This window comes from Euleptes europaea, chromosome 4, assembly GCF_029931775.1.
Source record: "Euleptes europaea isolate rEulEur1 chromosome 4, rEulEur1.hap1, whole genome shotgun sequence".
Taxonomy (NCBI): domain Eukaryota; kingdom Metazoa; phylum Chordata; class Lepidosauria; order Squamata; family Sphaerodactylidae; genus Euleptes; species Euleptes europaea.
In genome coordinates, this window is record NC_079315.1 from 71,825,827 (window position 1) to 71,843,547 (window position 17,721).

The 17,721-nt window shown below is 42.2% G+C and overlaps 1 protein-coding gene across 2 annotated transcripts in view; it reads right to left on the reverse strand.

Annotated features, from left to right (window-relative positions):
• Window positions 1-17,721, reverse strand: part of CAMK4 (calcium/calmodulin dependent protein kinase IV) — a 131,571-nt gene that overhangs the window by 68,720 nt on the left and 45,130 nt on the right. For both annotated transcript variants that reach the window (XM_056848511.1, XM_056848509.1), the window contains exon 2: window positions 9,542-9,620. In XM_056848511.1, coding sequence (XP_056704489.1) covers window positions 9,542-9,620 — 79 coding nt within the window. The remainder of the gene's footprint in view (window positions 1-9,541; window positions 9,621-17,721) is intronic.

Genomic DNA, 17,721 nt, shown 5'->3' on the forward strand with positions numbered 1-17,721 from the left:
ATTTTGAGCACTTTTACTGCCAGTTGCTAGAGGGAATGCTGCTCAACTAGACCATTTTTTTCCCAGAGGGAAAGGTAAGAACCAATGACCAGAAGGGTATCTCACAATATTTGTAAAGGAATACTAGGCTCAGAACGAAGCTACTATGTCTTCATATTGAATACGTACAACTGCAACCCTTAAAATATGCAAGTGTTGTGGAGAAACACCTTCCACCCAAGAATTCATCCCAGTTATTGTGAGTGACTGCCCTGTTGCAGGATGTTAGTTGGCAGAAGGGAGAGGGGTAGGAGATAGGAACCATCATGCTCCCAGCACAGAGCACTCAAGCTCTTACTTATGCTAATGGCTTGGTACTTCACCCCCTGCTGATAAATCAAAGAGCCATAAAGCTGGGAAGACGAAAGTGACACTTTTCTTTAGGGACAGGAAGGCCATCCCAAAGGGGGAGGGGAGAAAGACAGGTTATAACAACAATGAAAACGAAGAAGGGGTTTTTTTCCATTTTGGACAGTTCTTTGGGTGCACACAAGCTGTGGTGGTTTAAGCTTTCACCAAATGACTCCATCTTGTCCATCAAGTAGGGGATAATGGAGAGATGTCCCAACCTGGAGATCTAGGGTAATGATAAAATTTAACTTATTGCAACTTCAAGTAAAGCTTGCATATCCTAAACCAAACATCATTTAGGAAGTACCTAGAGAAGGGAAAGAGGTCTCTGTATTTTCACCTTTTCTTTGTTCCCTTGCTAAGACCAAAAGCTTGAACAAAATATATGCTGTCTTTTATTCTTTTATTGTCGAAGGCTTTCACGGTCAGAGTTCATTGGTTCTTGTAGGTTATCCGGGCTGTGTAACCGTGGTCTTGGAATTTTCTTTCCTGACGTTTCGCCAGCAACTGTGGCAGGCATCTTCAGAGTAGTAACACTGAAGATGCCTGCCACAGTTGCTGGCGAAACGTCAGGAAAGAAAATTCCAAGACCACGGTTACACAGCCCGGATAACCTACAAGAACCAATTTTATTCTTTTATTAAACTTCTTAATATTTTGAGCTCTCTAAGACTGATCTTTGGAAATTCACCACACATATTCAGTCTGGCAATCTGAAGTATGTTAATGGGGAGGGGCAATAGAAACGCTTGCCATCCTTGGAGTACGATAGCTCTAAAACTGGGGTGGGGAACCTCAGGCCCGGGGGCCGTATGCGGCCCCCGAGGACATTTTTTGTGGCCCTCGGGAGTTCCGGAACCCTGCCGCGGAGGCGGGGCGCAGGGCGGCCCTCCCCAAGGGTGTTCCTGGGGCCACGGCTTACAGCGCCCTTATAGCACCCTTTGGACCTCCTCTCACCGACTGTTGGTTGTTGGTCGGCGAGAGGGGAAGGGGACTCTTCCCCCAAGGCTGCCCCCTACAGCTGCGGCGTGCAGGAACGCTGCGGCACATTGTAAGCCCCTCTCGCTGCCTGTCGACTGTTGAGCAGTGGGAGGGGGGAGAGGCCAGCGGCTCCCGGCGGCAGAGCATGCATGCGGGAGCCGATTGGGCTGGGGGGGGGGCTTTTATGGACTCTGGGGGGGAGTGCACGGAGACTGGGGCCCGGTTGCTTGGTGCTCCGTGCACCGCCGGGTGTGTGTGTGTGTGTGGGGGGGGAGGTGGGGTGGCTGGGGCCCGGTCACGCAGGCCGGCATGCATGGGTGTGTGTGTGGGGGGGAGGGAGGCTTTTCTCTCTTCCTCTTTTTCTGTCACTCTTTCTCTCCTTCTCTTCCTCCCTCTTTTTCTGTCTCTTTCTTTGTCTTCCTCTGTCCTTTTTTTTCTTTTCTTCCATCCTTTTCTTTCTTTCTTCCCCTCTCTCCATTTCTTTCTCCCTTTCTCTCTCTTTCTCCCTCCCTCCCTTTTCCTCTTTCTCTGTTTTCCTTCCTCCCTTGCCAGTCGGCTGTGGGCTGCGCCCCCCTGGCGCCTCGTTTTCTGGGGCCCACCGCTGGCTGCCCTCCCACCTGGGAGTGGGGAGTGGGGGCGCCCTGCAGGCCTTCTCTGGGTGGCCTCCCCTGGGGTTGCCAACCTCCTGGTGGTGGCTGGAGACCTGGCAACCCTAGCCTCTCCTCCCCCCACAGGAGATCTACACCTGGTATGGCCCCTGAAAGATGTTATAATTGTGCGAATGGCCCTTGGCAGGAAAAAGGTTCCCCACCCTGAAGTTGCAATAGATCACTCCTGCACTTGATTGTAGGAGGAAAGCAGAAGGTGCAGCAACTAGGCAAGGTTTCTGGACAACAACACAGGTACATAGTGTTAGGCGTATAACTCCATCTGGCAGGAGATACTCCTAAGAGTCATTAGTGGTAGTTGGTGGTTACCCAGTTTGTAACTGGCACACTTGGGGAATGAAGGGAAGGGACAGCACCAAGCAGAGACTTGGAGTAGCCATGGTGCTCGTCCAACCTTCCAAGAGTCCAGAAGGAACAGGGAAGGGCTTGCAAGTCCATTCCTTCACAAGTGAAATTATCTGGTACACTTTTACAGATTAATCAGGGCAGTCACTAACTTTTTTGAACAGACTTTGGTATTAGGGGGAGGGGTGTATGCTAAAAAAAAATATCTATCTTTGTATAAAGGGATCTGGGGCCCCAAAGAAGACAATTCTCTGAATATCAGTCACATTAACAAACTATTTAAGACTGTTCTGTGTTACTGGTGCTGTGAACAAGCTGTGCGCATCTCTAGATCCTGCCAGCGTTAAGATGGTCTGTTAAAAATCCTGTTCAAAGAATGTGTTAATTGGGAAAATGGAATCTCAGCACTGCAGGCATCAGAAATCACCAGTTAAAACCAGAAGGGGTGAGAATGGTGCGCACTGCCTTAAGCTCCTGGGAGGATGGGTGGGATAAAGGCAGATATACCTTCATTCAGGTTATTCCAAACAGAAATTTAGAGCTCTGACAATGAACTGATAATCTGACTGTTTATTGAACATCCCATCCTGTTGATTATATTGATTTACACTGTGTAATTTGCCTTGAGTCCCAGTAAGAAAGGCAGATTATAAATACCGTAAATAAATAAATAAATTTAAAAATTGGTTCAATACCAAAAGGGGTGAGGTTGCAAAATATGTTCAGCGGCACTGAAGTGTTCCTTTTTCAGCGATTTGCTGAGGGACATTTTGAAAGATACAGAAAATGTTCACAAAAAGTACAATCACAAGACTGTGGACAAGAACCACATGACTAATGTAGGCCTGAAATCCTCATTCCCAGTAGGGATACAATATCATCCCATTCATCCCTGGTATTAAACAAGGACTAAAAGGTTGCAATAATTTAAAGGGAAAAAATGTCACTAGAGCAGTAGTAGTGAAGGTGACAATGGCAGCAAATATGCAGTTTAACATAAGTGAACACAACTCTTTGTGCACCTTACTAAAAACCAGATACTAAGGAATATTTGAGTTCACTGTAGCACTGCAGAAGATCACACTCAGGTAACATGGAACAGAAAATCAACAGTCAGTAAAAAAGAGCAGAGCTGATTTATTGTAGTGTGCTACGCTACTAAAGTGCAATATATTCTCTAGCTCCTCACCAGGGGAAATTCAATGTGTGAAAGATCTTCCAAACACATGAACCAGTTTAGTATCAAAATCTGAGCTATGAATTCTCAAAACATGGAACTCTAAATTGTATTAGTGGTTTAACAACCTATTATGGATGCATCCCATGCCCACTCTCTCTTCAAAACAGCAACATATTCATGTATATTCCAGTACTTTTCATCTTTAGAGAAACAAACAGCTTCTATTGATACCCTCCCATTTTTGGAGTGTCTAATTAGCTCCATGTTCCTTTTTATTATGAGGGACATCACACAAAGCATACAGACTAAGAAACTGGAGAATTCGGGCTATACAGTACAATTCAGAAAACAGCAACTCATTTATCCAGACCAGTTCAGTCCCCAAATCTAACCAACAGGGTAATCCCAAGCAGATCTGAATTGTAGTCTGAATCATGCCATTCTCCTTGCTCCTCCTAAATTGAATAGATGAAAAAGAGCACCATACATTTCTTTAAAGCATGCGCCTGGCTGATATTGAATATGCTGAACAATAATTGGTCATTCAAGAAACTATTCTAGAAGAACTAATAATCACCATTCTCCAACATGAGCAGCCTTAATTTGTTTAGACTTTTTCCCATAAAACTTTTCATAACCTAACCTGCCTTTTCCCATGTCAAGAAATTCTGTTGTTTTTTTAAGATGAAGTGGTTAGACCTACACACATTATCTTAGACAGACAGATAGGACACCTATATGATATTTTCATGATTATTTGTTAACCTTTTTCTAATAATTCAAAGCATTGTTTAATTTTCAATAGCATTTGCCCTTTTCAGTCATTATGTTTGACTACATGTGTCCTGCCAATATGCATTTTGTCTGACAGGGGGAATGCAATCTCAGTTCTGGTTTCTGTGATCTGAAGCTGGAAAATATGCACTTTGCTCTCCCATGCGTGACTACATGTGCAGCATGTTCTCCCCATCTATGTGGTCAAACGTGACACCTGAAAAGGCCTACTTTGTCAATAGTAATGTCAATTAGTTGTATTCTATGGCTACTCCACTAGTGAAAGCAAATCTCTCCCCACCTCTCCATCCTAAGCAGCTTCCTGTGACCTGTGAAGAGGCACCACCCAGGGAAGAGTACATTCACAGGAGAAAAAGCCACAGGGGTTGGGAGATTGCAATGGGAAAGGTAATCAGGTGAAAACACCCCTTTCTCCCTCTTCTGTCAGCAGAATGGTGGTTAGGACACACAGTCCATTGTCTTTCTCTTGACAATTAATGTGATACCCAAATTGAACTTATTCCCTTCTCCTCAAGTACTTCAAGATTTGTCAGTTATTTTTGAGTGCTTACATCTTTTGTGACTCTTATTTTTCTCTACTGAGATATATGTTACCATGTACACACACAAATAGATCGCAAATGGTGCCTGCTGCCTGGATACACCTTAAATTAAGGACAAAAATAAAGACAGATGGCTTGGCCCCCCATCTACTTGAATTCATTGTTCTTTTGTATTAAATTCTCAGACTCTTTTACACACACACCGCTCCATTTATTGCACTGAAAATGCCCTTACTTATCTGAACTCGTTGTCAAACCTAAATATGAGGCTGAGATAACAGCAGCTGTTTTCAGGTGTTTTCAGGCACTTATACAATCACCAACTCTGGAGGAATCTCCTGACTATACTTCTTGTGAATTTTTAATCCTGCTATTTTAAAAATACCATAAAATGCTCAGCACCCAGAAAACTTGCCATAATACATATTTGACAAAAGGAGCTTTCACTTTTGAAAACTTATACCCCAAAAATCTTGTTGGTTCTTTAAGGTGCTACTGGGCTTGAATCTAACTCATAATACACAATTTTCAATATATTGTGTATAAACAAGGTATATTAGTGCCTTCCATTAACTGATTTGTAGTGGAAATTAACAATCCTACACATAAGCAGAAGTGGTTTATGGCTACATTGGCTACATTGGCTAGCCTTAACACCAAAATTTGGATTTGAAGTACTTCCACAGCATCTATCAAATGAGATTGGTCATTCAAACTCATTCCTCAGATGAACCCTTTCTAAGAATTTTCTCTAGCTGTCTAGATACATGTAAGTTTCTTATCAGAAGAAAAGCCACATGAATTATTATAATAATTTGTAGTAATTAACAATTTTTGTTGTTGGAACAAGCAATAGAATTTGAAAGAGAATTTTCCCACATCTAAAAGACATGAAAAACCCAATCATGCTTCCAACTTATAATGTGTCTCAGCAGCTTTCAATCAACTTGTGATATTTTCAGTTGGTAAGTATTTTGGGTGTGTTTTATTTCTAGGTTTTAATGTGGAGTTTCGTATGTATGTTGATGCCATTTAAAATGCAGACCTGTAGAGTAAGAAAGATGGGGGCTGGATGGGTGAATGAAGTGTGTTATGACTGGATGGTAGCTGTGCTTCAGGGGACGCAGTTGACTGATTGGTTCAGAGCAGCTTTGTGGGAGAGAGAGTTGGGGTGTGTGTGTGAGGGAAGAGAGCTGAGTGGGGGTGAGAAATCTGTGTTCTGTGTCAACATTATTAGCCTAATAGCCCATTCCTGACCTCCAAGGACGAAAGTCCTTTGGAGGCCGGGAAGGGGCGTTCGGGCCCCCTGCACTGGCATTACTTACACTGTCCAGGATGGGTCAGACGCCGGCAGGGAGGCTTGGATGCCATCCTCCCGGCGCTGCCGCAGCAGCACCACCTAGTGATGCCAGCTGGGCCTCCCACTGGAATCCCACTGACACAAAGGCCCATGCCAGCATCCCGGGGGGCGTTCCTGGGGCATGCGGGGGGCAGAGCTGCCAGTAGGCCCTTTGTTCCCTTTCAGCCCAGCACGCCAGCAGGGAGAATGGTGTTGCTGCAACTTGCTTTTTTGCAGGCACAGCCTCGCTCTTCTCAATGGGGGCAAAATGCCCCATTTAAAATTTAAAAAGCCGCTGAAAGGCCTTTTTAAAACCTTTTGGCGGCTGACAAATGGGTTTGGAGGCGCCGTGGCAGTGCCTTGGCTACACTGTCCCCAGCCACTAAAAGGTGAGGAATGGGCTGTTAGTGGCAAGTTAGGAAATTAAAATACTGTCGAAGGCTTTCACGGTCAGAGTTCATTGGTTCTTGCAGTTATCCGGGCTGTGTAACCGTGGTCTTCGTATTTTCTTTCCTGACGTTTCGCCAGCAGCTGTGGCAGGCATCTTCAGAGGAGTAACACTGAAGGACAGTGTCTCTCAGTGTCAAGTGTGTAGGAAGAGTAATATATAGTCAGAAGGGGGTTGGGTTTGAGCTGAGTCATTGTCCTGCAAAGTATTAAAGGTAATGTGCAAATCATTGTCCTGTAAGAATCAAGATAATGTGCTAATGAGGGTGTGGTATGTTAATGTGGAACCATTGTATCCTGAAGTGATCTGTTAACATGTGGAATCCAAGGCTAATCCGCATGGCTATTGTGGACTGTAGTCTTTGTTAGTCTGGAGGTTTTCAGGACAGGAAGCCAAGCCTTATTCATTCTTAAACTCTCTTCTTTTCTGTTAAAGTTGTGCTGATGTTTATGAATTTCAATGGCTTCTCTGTGCAATCTGACAAAATAGTTGGTAGAATTGTCCAGTTTTTCAGTGTTTTGGAATAAGACCCTGTGTCCTGTTTGGGTCAGTCCATGTTCAGCCACTGCTGATTTCTCAGGTTGGCCAAGTCTGCAGTATCTTTCATGTTCTTTTATCCTTGTTTGTATGCTGCGTTTTGTGGTCCCGATGTAAACTTGTCCACAACTGCAAGGTATACGATAAACTCCTGCAGAGGTGAGGGGGTCTCTTTTGTCTTTTGCAATGCCTGGTCAGGTTTTTTTATTGCAATCACCAATATACTAGAGCCAAAGATGCTGATGAATTAATAAAATTCATTAATAAGATTAATTAATAACATAGATGTTCTCTAAAAAATCCAGGTTTAAATTTCACCATTCTGCTATGGAAGCTTGCTGGAGGACCTTGGGCCAGTCACTTTCTCTAACCTACCTCACAAGATTGTTGTGAGAGTAAAATGAATGAGAGAAGAGAATGTTATAAGCTGCTTTGGGTCCACATTGGGGAGGAAAGTAGGATATAAATAGCTAAATAAATAAATTATAAAACTCTAGCCTTTTGAAATCCTGGGATTGTAGTATCTCGTCCCAAAGGCAGAAATAGTGCCTTTGCCCAAAGCCATTGGCAGTATCCTGGCATGGGACTTATGAAAAGACTGCAGTTTTACAGTTACAAGGGCTATAGCATTATACCCTTCTTGTGCTTAAACAGACCTGTTATACATGATCTTGGTGAAGATCCTTCCACTACCTTGCATTCATTCCTGAACAGTAGCTCCAGTTTCTGTATAACAGATCCTGCCATCCCTCAAGCCAGAAAACCTTTGTGATATAGGGATCAAGTTGCAGAACATCTCTTTCTCGACTCATGGTTCTTTTTTCTCAGCAGGACCTTATCCTGTCATCAAACTATAGGTCCTACTCATGTTCTCCTATGGCAGTGGTTCTCAACCTTTTTTCCCGAGTCGCGACCCCCCTTTATAATTGCCAAGTAACCTGCGACCCTCGTCACATTTGCATACATTTGCATAAATTTGCATAAATGACATTTTCAATAGGATAAAGAAAACACATTTGTTTTTTTTTGGCAGTCCAGGGTATCCATATATATAATTACTTTAAATGTTAAAGTTTAAAACAAACAAGCAAACGGTACTACCACCTGTTGCATAGCGGCTGTGACTGTGTGGCGAGGCAACCTTTCCTGGCACGGAGGAAATAGTGCCTCTGACCATGCACTGCGTTCCTTGTCCTCCCCTCTCTCCCCAAAAATTCTTCCAAGCAGGCCGGGGCTCTCGCGAGGAAACCCCCTCTCTTGTGACTGGGACTCTGCTTGTGCACAGAACTGCAGTTATCCCTCAAAGTGGAGCTCTGTTTAATCACCTCACGAGAGCGAAGGGCCAGAAAAGAGCTGAGGTCCGCTTATCCCGTTCAGACTTTTCGTGCCTTTTTCTCCCCTCCGCCAGTCACCGCTCCTTCTGCACCTCACCGAACCTGCGTGCTCGAGGGGGAAATCCTGAACTGCGCATGCACCTCGACTCTCTCCCCCTTGGCCTTGCCAGAGCGGAACTGATGACTCAGCGCAGAGCGGAACTGATGACTCAGGACAGAGCGGAACTGATGACTCAGGGCAGAAAAGCGAAGCAACACTACAGACATGCACACTTGGATTCCAGGCTGAAGCTCCCACCCCACCCAAGCGTGGCTAAAAGTAAAAACAACGTGGCTGTAGCGGCCTCAAGGGGGACCGCCCTCTTCTCCTCCGAGACCTGAACTGGCCGAGCCAGGGAAGCTTCCTCGGCCTCCCACACATCCTGCCGCGTCATCCTCCCGGCGCAGGTGCGACCGCGCCCAGGGCTGGCCCGCCCGCCTCTCAGCTGGGCGGCAGGGCTATAGCTGGTGTGCGACGGCGCACCGCCGCGTCTCTGCAGCCTGGCTCCTTCCGGCTGTCGGTCGGCCAGTTCCTCGCCTCTCTGCTTGGGGTCTTCCCTGCCCTCGCGGACAGATCAGGGTTACAGGGCGTCTGGGTTAGTCCTGGACAGCCTGGGATAGGAGCTATCCCAGGACAGTGGCGGCGACCCCCCAGAAAACACTTTGCGACCCCCTTGGGGGTCCCGACCCCTAGGTTGAGAACCACTGTACTATGGTCATTTTACAACATACACAAGAACACAGATAGAACACTACTCGTACAAAAGATGAATGGCTGCATAGCAAGCCTCCGGGAACAGATTCGCTCCATTTATCCATTGTTTCAACCAAGGGAAGCAGAAGAATCTATGGAACTGTGGAGTAAGCAAAATGAATAAATCTGTATTTTATAATTAATCCTGTACAACATAACTCTAGCTAAAGGTAGGAAAATGATACTTACAGTTTTCTTCAAGATTTTGACAGCATAGGGTTTCTGTGTTCCCTTCTGCCTGCATCTGTACACAATAGATGTAGCTCCCCTGAATGGATGAGAAAATACAATTTCATACACAAATATGTTTAATACATTTATATAATATTATATATGGCAAATTAACTCCTAGGAGTGCCTCAAAATTTGAAGTCTGCTTCAAATTCAGTGCACTGAAATAAAAAATAAAACTCACATCCTTCAGATTTGTTGTGGTGCTATACAAATTCAAATACTTGTTTTAGATTTATTTCAGATACACTACTTACAATTTCACATCTACACCAGTAAGCATGTCCACAATCCCTTTAGCCACATGTACTCTGTTCAGGCATCATCAATAACAAAAGGTTTTCACTGGTGATGATATTTACCAGATGTTCTCCAAACACTGGGGATGGGGAGGAGTAGCGTCATGGTGGCTAACTCTGTCCCCAACCTGTGCATTTTTACTCAAACAAGAGTAAAGAGCCTATGCATGTACATGTATATATGAGTACAGCTCTCTTCATGCATTCAAGAACACTGAATCTACCCTAGTTCTCAATCACATAGAGAGAGCTGTTTGCACACATGTTCTATACACTCATTCCAGTGGGTTGGATCCCATATAAACTTCCACAGGCACAAAGAAGAGAGTTATTTCTGCTGATTTCTTTCTCCCACAGCAACCCCCAAAATGCTGCTCTTGGGGGGTGGGGGACCCCCAGGAATAGCTTGGGAGGGAATCAGGGGTCTCTCGCAGGAGGAGGAATTGGTTAAATTCACCCTTCCTTGTGTCTGTGGAAATCTTTGTGGGATCTAAGTCAAGGATAGAGGCAGACTGCTACTGGGATCCCATTGCTCTCCCCCCCACAGACACATTCATTCTTTGCCAAAATAACACATGAAAAGGCTTGTAATGGTATAACTGTGCAGAATGCACGGAGTTCTGTGAACAGAGCACCCCCTCCCCGAAAAATCATGTGAATGGGGATCTAGATTTGGAGCAGGGGAAGAGAGTTTAAAGAATCGCTTTCCATTTTTCTAACTTGAAATGGCCCCAGAAAGCCACTGTGTGTCCCACAGGGAAAACATACAGGCACTGTCATGTAGTTGAGCCCTAAGAGTGCAATCTTAAGCACAGTTATACACCAAAATTATAACTATGTTTAGGATTGCACCAGTCTCCCTCGGAAGAGAACCTGATTCATCGGTGGCTCTGCTCTGCATGATAGTTATAATTCCACTGTTGAAATGATTTTAAAGCACCAGTAAAAAAATTGTTCAGCTGTCAGTGTTGGTACGGTCTTTGCTTCTTTTATTCTTCAAAGTTTTAGCCATACTCCAAATAAAAATGCAAAGATAGAATTGGGTGACATTTTTATATGAAATATAAACACAGTAGTGTTTTAAATGTTATTTGGTAGAACTCTGAATAGGCACCGATATTTCTCTTATGAATAATCTGTCTATTTGTAACATAACTTTAGCAAAAATGCTACTTCTGCCATTGGCATATACACACACGCCCTCATCCTTCTCACATTCATATATTTTGAAAAATGTGAGAAATGGGAAAATGGTTAAAACCATAATGTATGCTTGTTGAATAAATATGCAGCTGAGATCAAGATGACCTAGCACAGCAGCATCCTTAGCACATTTTAAAGAAGCTATAGCATAAGGAAGATGAAGTAATGACAAAATAAAGAAGACAAATGGAGAAAGAAAAAAGGAACTTTGAGTAAAATTCCTTGAAGTAAACTTGAGTAAAATTCCTTGAAGTAAACTGGAAGAAATCAAGGGTATCTGGTCCATTCAGCAGTAGGTCCAAACAGTCTTTAGGTACAACCAATCGCATTTGCAAACTACTTATATAATGATCTTTAAGATGATATTATGTTCAAATAGCTAGATTTCTCAGTTCCTTTACAGCTGTGGAACCTCCATCTTGCATGTTCTTATAAGTATGTCACCATACAGCAGAAACCATGCTGCATGAGTATGGCTCCTTAAGATGGGAGACTTTAACCTTTGCTAAAAAAGGAGTGGTAGGATAAAAGTCACAATTTTTTCATGTACCAGTATATAGATAGTCTTTATCCAAATTTTTTCATCTAGGTTAACATAGTCACTCGCATATACAATATAAAAATGAATACGGAGGAAAGAAGTTAAATGCTAGATGAATATAGTATACAATGAAGTGCATCAGCATTTTAGCCAGTTATTTTGAGTGCCTTCGCAAGAAGAGTACTCTGCACAAAATTCACATGAGTGTATTTGTTGCTATCCAGCTACAGCTGATTCAGCTCCTTGTTAATGTTAAGTAATGAGTGTTTCAAATGTATTTAAATTAACACGTGCAACTATAACTATTTTTTTATTTTGAAGATTTTGTCATTCTGCCTGCATATAATAAAATTTTCACAAAGCTATTCAAGTGGTTTAAGGTCCATTACCTTAAATGACCAAAGTGACAGTTTCAGATGTCTTTTTGGAAATCAAATACCCAAAAGGTTTAAGGGCGCGTGCTTGTTCAATTTGAGGGCCATGGAGTGTCTATTTAAGGCACGAAATACATTCATGTCAGCTTGGTAAAGCTATTTAGCCATTTCCTATAACAAATGCCTTGTTGCAGTTGAACCCCAAGAGGCACCTGCATGAACAGAAGACACTTTCAGTTTGCAAAAGGCAAGGTCCATGGTTTCTATGGATATTCCACTTGACCTGCAACCCCTGCTGTGACCAAGGGGGGCATGGAGATGCAGAAAAAAGAGGGAGGGGTGAATGAGCCATTCTGCAAGTGGAGCTTCTGTTCACAGTTCTTTGAATCCAACACAGCTCTCAAAAAAGAGTATAATTTGCACAGGTGACAAGAGGACCAATCTTCAGCATACAACTAAACAGACCCTTTGTGTGATGCACCTGACACAGAGAAGTAAACTACTACTTCTACTTCCTCAACCAGGTTACTTAGATAATAAAAGAATTAAAGAGAGCTAATAATTTCTCTCTCTCAATTCCCCAATAGTAGATATTACCTCAGAGCTTGTCCTCTATTTCTATCCTGCCTCATAGATCTATTCCAATAGAGGGTTCTGATTAAAAGAAATAACCTTCAATTTTCCATGGTATGACCAATAATTCATCTCAATTGTGCCCAGAGAATGATGCAGTGAGATCTGACAGCCACATAAAGCTGTCTTTTATGTATTTACTTCTCAAGTAGTTTAATGCATAGCTTTAACATATTATGCTCTGCTCTAAAGCCTCCTTGCTCCACAAAAATTAACAGTGCATTCCTTCAGTTTAAACCCACAGATTTTCGTATGTTTTGGCTGGAATGACTGTATAGGATTGCACTGTACATCATTGAAATCTGCCTGAATGGAAGTCTGCCAACCAGGACAGATTAAAGCATACATAAAGTCTGATGGCACATCTAGCACATTATCAGATGGTAATTAATGGGATCATCATTCTCCCCTCCCACCTTTTAAAGATATGTTCAATAATATTGTTTTTCCATCTTCTGGGGATTTACATACGTAAAGCATTTTGCCAGTATGGGTGCACAGCAGTGAAGAACATTTTTTTAAAAAAATCACAAATACCTTCAAAAATAGTTTTGAAGGCTTTCACGGTCAGAGTTCATTGGTTCTTGTAGGTTATCCGGGCTGTGTGACTGTGGTCTTGGTATTTTCTTTCCTGACATTTCGCCAGCAGCTGTGGCAGGCATCTTCAGAGGAGTAACACTGAAGGACAGTGTCTCTCAGTGTCAAGTGTGTAGGAAGAGTAATATATAGTCAGAAAGGGTTTGGGTTTGAGCTGAGTCATTGTCCTGCAAAAAGTATCAAAAGATTAGCACATTACCTTTGATACTTTTTGCAGGACAATGACTCAGCTCAAACCCAACCCCTTTCTGACTATATATTACTCTTCCTACACTCTTGACACTGAGAGACACTGTCCTTCAGTGTTACTCCTCTGAAGATGCCTGCCACAGCTGCTGGCGAAACGTCAGGAAAGAAAATACCAAGACCACGATCACACAGCCCAGATAACCTACAAGAACCAACCTTCAAAAATATTTCAGGAGGAATGATATATTACCTGGGAGCTTCATTTTCATAAAAACCTGAATTAATCTTTTTACCTTTGATAGAAGTTGATGGCCATAAATGGCCATAAATCCATTGCATTCAGTTCAGGGAATCTAGTGACAGTGTAATTGACCCAACAATTCCTGCTCTAAAATAAAATACAAGTTCAAAGAGTCCTTCCCACCCATCTGTCATAATCTGGACAACAATTTCTTTTTCCCTTTGCATACCAAATTCCAAACTGAGCAACATTTCTATTGAAATTCTATTGTTGCCAACTCTAATTCACTCCACAGCTGTTTTAACTGTTGGGTTTTTCTCTTTGTCATAAGTTGTTTAAAATTTCTTTACTGCTTCATTATCTTCTTTATTTGTATAAGGCCTCCTTCCAATCTGAAATTCCTTTCTAATAATGCATGCCCCTCTTGATCATTGCACACTCTTCTCCATACCATCTCAATTTAATCTGTAGGTTTTTAAGAGATAATTTTGAGGTTCTGATCAGAGATGGTTCAGTTCAGAAGCTGCCCACATGTTGTAACGACCATTGTTGAATGTTTAAACCCAAATCACACAGAAAACAAAATATATAAACAAGCCAATTCTATAATCAAAGTCAAAATACAATTCTTCCATATATTCAACATACCGTACATTCACTGGAGAATACATTCATATCCTATAATATCACGAAAAAAAACATGTTTACATAGGTGAGTATATATAGAGGTAAGTCCATATAAGTTCAGTCCAACTTTCTAATAATAATAAAATTCCTTGATCAAGAAATGTCAGGTTGAATGTTTGGCAACTTGAACAATTGTGTGAGTTTTCAATTGCACATGCATATTCATATTGTTTTCCTGTGACTTTCCCATCCCCATCTTCTCTTCACCGCTTTCTTTTACATGAAACATTTACATGAAACATTTATTAGCAAATTAGCCCTTATTCTGCATTAGTTTCATTTGCCCTTGGTAACATTGTCATGTAGCCAAAGAAGCTTTCACACAGTAACAATTCTCCATGTAGCTTTTATTTCTCCTCCAAGTGTAGAAGCATTCCCAGTAGCAACAAAGAATGCACATATTCCTTTTCCCTGCACTTTCCTCGCCTCAGCCCCTCACAGGGCTTTCCCACATGCTCAACTTGCTTCTGATTTTTTTGGAAGTCAATCCACAAGTATTGGAATTGGTTTGGGCACCATTGTTCCCCATGCCTGCCCCACCCATGCATTTTCACAGTTGTGGAGCCAGTTTATTTTTGTTCTCACATGCCTTCAATAACTAGGATTTTCAAGGAAGGGTGCTGCCATTATTGGTGGTGTCATTGGTGAAAATAACGATATATCACTGGATAATTGTAACAATAATCTTAGGAGGTTCTCTGAATTTCTGGCTTTCAGTTTTTTTAAAAAGTATGTCACTAGTCTCTTCTGTTACTGAGATGTAAGTTAAAGGGCATATCTCTGCAAGGGTAGCAGCTAGAGACTTACTTTATTTTAAAATAAAAGCTGGGAATTCAGAGAACCTCCTAAGCCTATTGTTACAATGCTCCAGCAATATATTGATATTTTGTGCGTGTGTGTAAAGTGCCTTTAAGTCGCAGCCGACTCATGGCGACCCCTTTTGGGGTTTTCATGGCAAGAGACTAACAGAGGTGGTTTGCCAGTGCCTTCCTCTGCACAGCAAGAAAAAGAAACCACTCATCTTCAGGTTCGGGGGTGGGGGAGGACAGGGAGTGGCTTGACCACCACAGTCAAGTCATTGAACAGTGGGCTGGAGGTGGATGGGAGTGACTGGGACAAAGAAACCAACAGAAACATTATGCAGGAGGAAAAAGCTGGCTCAAAATTGGCTTCCAGAAAGACACTGTGGTAAAAGTGGCCTCAAAAGAAATGGAAAAAAATGCAGGGGGCGTGGAGACAAATAGCCAAAGTGAAAACTAAAGGCACAAACATATGTGCAGAAATCAGGGTATAAACCAAAGCAGCATCGGGCCAGATCCGACAACAACAACAACAAAACATGGGGGAAAACCCACAGTTAGCATTCCCCTGCCACAAAGATTTTTCAGCCTTTTTAAAAATTGGCACTGCATAACAATTTACTGGATACTAGACATTGAAAGCCAGTTTGTATACTCCAATGCAGCAAGAACATGTTCACCACTCCTTTTTGGCATTTATCCGGCTCGAGATAAGCTTCCAGACTACCTCTCAAATTTGACCTCTCCAATGTTAAGACGCCAGTCTATGCCGGCTCACTTAAATTTACTCCCAACAGCAATGACTAGAGGCAGATACATCAAAATCCCTTACAAAGAGAAGCTCTGTGTTTGCACAAAGAGGCAACCTGAATCAGTAGCCCACATTTTACTACACTGCGATCTTTATGTGCTCCCGTGGGAAAAATTCCTGTCACCATTACTTAAGGATAGCCCAGCCCAAACAAATGTGGCTCTAGTGCGCTACCTATTAAAAGACAGTAACGCACACACAACATTGATGGTTGCAAGATTCTTGGAAACCTCTCTAGGAGCGCTGCACCAAGCTCCTCCACAGAGTCAAACTCTATCAAACTGATTCCATAGCACTTTAAGAGTTAGAGGTTTAAACCAGTTTATTGATATCCTATCGTTCAAAGGTTGGATTTTAATCACTGAATATATAGCACTTTAAGACTCAGAGGTTTTAACTAGGTTATTGGTATCTTACTGTTCAAAGATTGTATTTTAATAACTGAATATAGTGTTTTAAAGATTTATACCAATAAAAGTTTGATTTGATTTGACTGCCATTATCTACTAGCTCCTCTGAACTTCTAGTTTTTACTTTTAAAAAGTCTCTAGCCCTTTTTGTGGCAGAGTATTAGGAGAAAGGTGTGCCCCTTATACTTCCACAAGGAAAAAAAGTCAGGAAAGTAACCTCCAGAATGAATGTAATGGAAAGTAAGAAGTGCAGCAGTATAATATCAATAGGAAGGTTCTGAAAATCACTTTCAAGAGAATACAGCTGAAAGGAGGGTCAGTAAGATACCACCCCCAGGCAAGAAGCATTTAACCGCTAGTTTAGCCATTATAATTTGTTGTTTTCTGTTTGCCTTAGTTTCATATTTTTTGCAGTAGTATTGTTATATATCAGGGATGCCAGCCTCCATGGGAGACCTGGGGATCTCTCAGAATTACAGCTTATTTCCAGACTACAGAGATCAGTTCCCCTGAAGAAAATGGATGCTTTGGAGAGTGGCATCTGTGACATTGTACCCCACTGACGTCCCTGTCCTCCCTAGGCTCCTTCCCCAAATCTCCAAGAGTTTTGCAACCTAGATCTGGCAACCCTTCCCCATCATTCCCTGCTGGTGGCCATAGGGTGGACCTGGCAACCCTATTACATATCGTTCCTGTATCTCACTACGATTATGGAATATGGGGCTCCTTTGGTGCTTACTAATAAAGGAGCTGTTATTGATCCCAGGCAGCTGCCCTACATAGTTAAACCCCTATAACTACAAACAATTCATTAAAAACATATCTTACATTAATTTGGAGTCTATCAAATATATTGAAGTTCAAAAACAGCTGACAGAAACACAATGTAATCTCTACTAACTCCTCTATAAACATCTTCTACATAGCATTCTAAAGGCCTTTCAGGTCAGAACCTATGAAGTCAACTACAAATTAGCCAAATACATTCATGATGGAATGGAAGTACCCTGGTCAGTAGAGGAGAGCTAACCAGAAAATACCCTTTCATCTGCCCGACAGTTTAGGTTCATGTTAAACACTAGCAGAAAATTCTTTCTATAAATCGTTAAAGCTATCCAATGACTAATCCATTCAGCTATAGAATGAACTAGGTTGTAATTGTGATTCCTATGATTGCAATTTCCATTTGTAAAAGATTAGCCCGTTATCAGAGGTATAACAGGATAATAGCTATAATCTAAATACATGAATAGCAGAATTCTAGAGTACAATGAATTCACCAAGGTATTCTAATACTCATTTGAAATTAAATTAATCCTCTCTTAATGTTTCTCAGAAGCATTAAGACCTTAG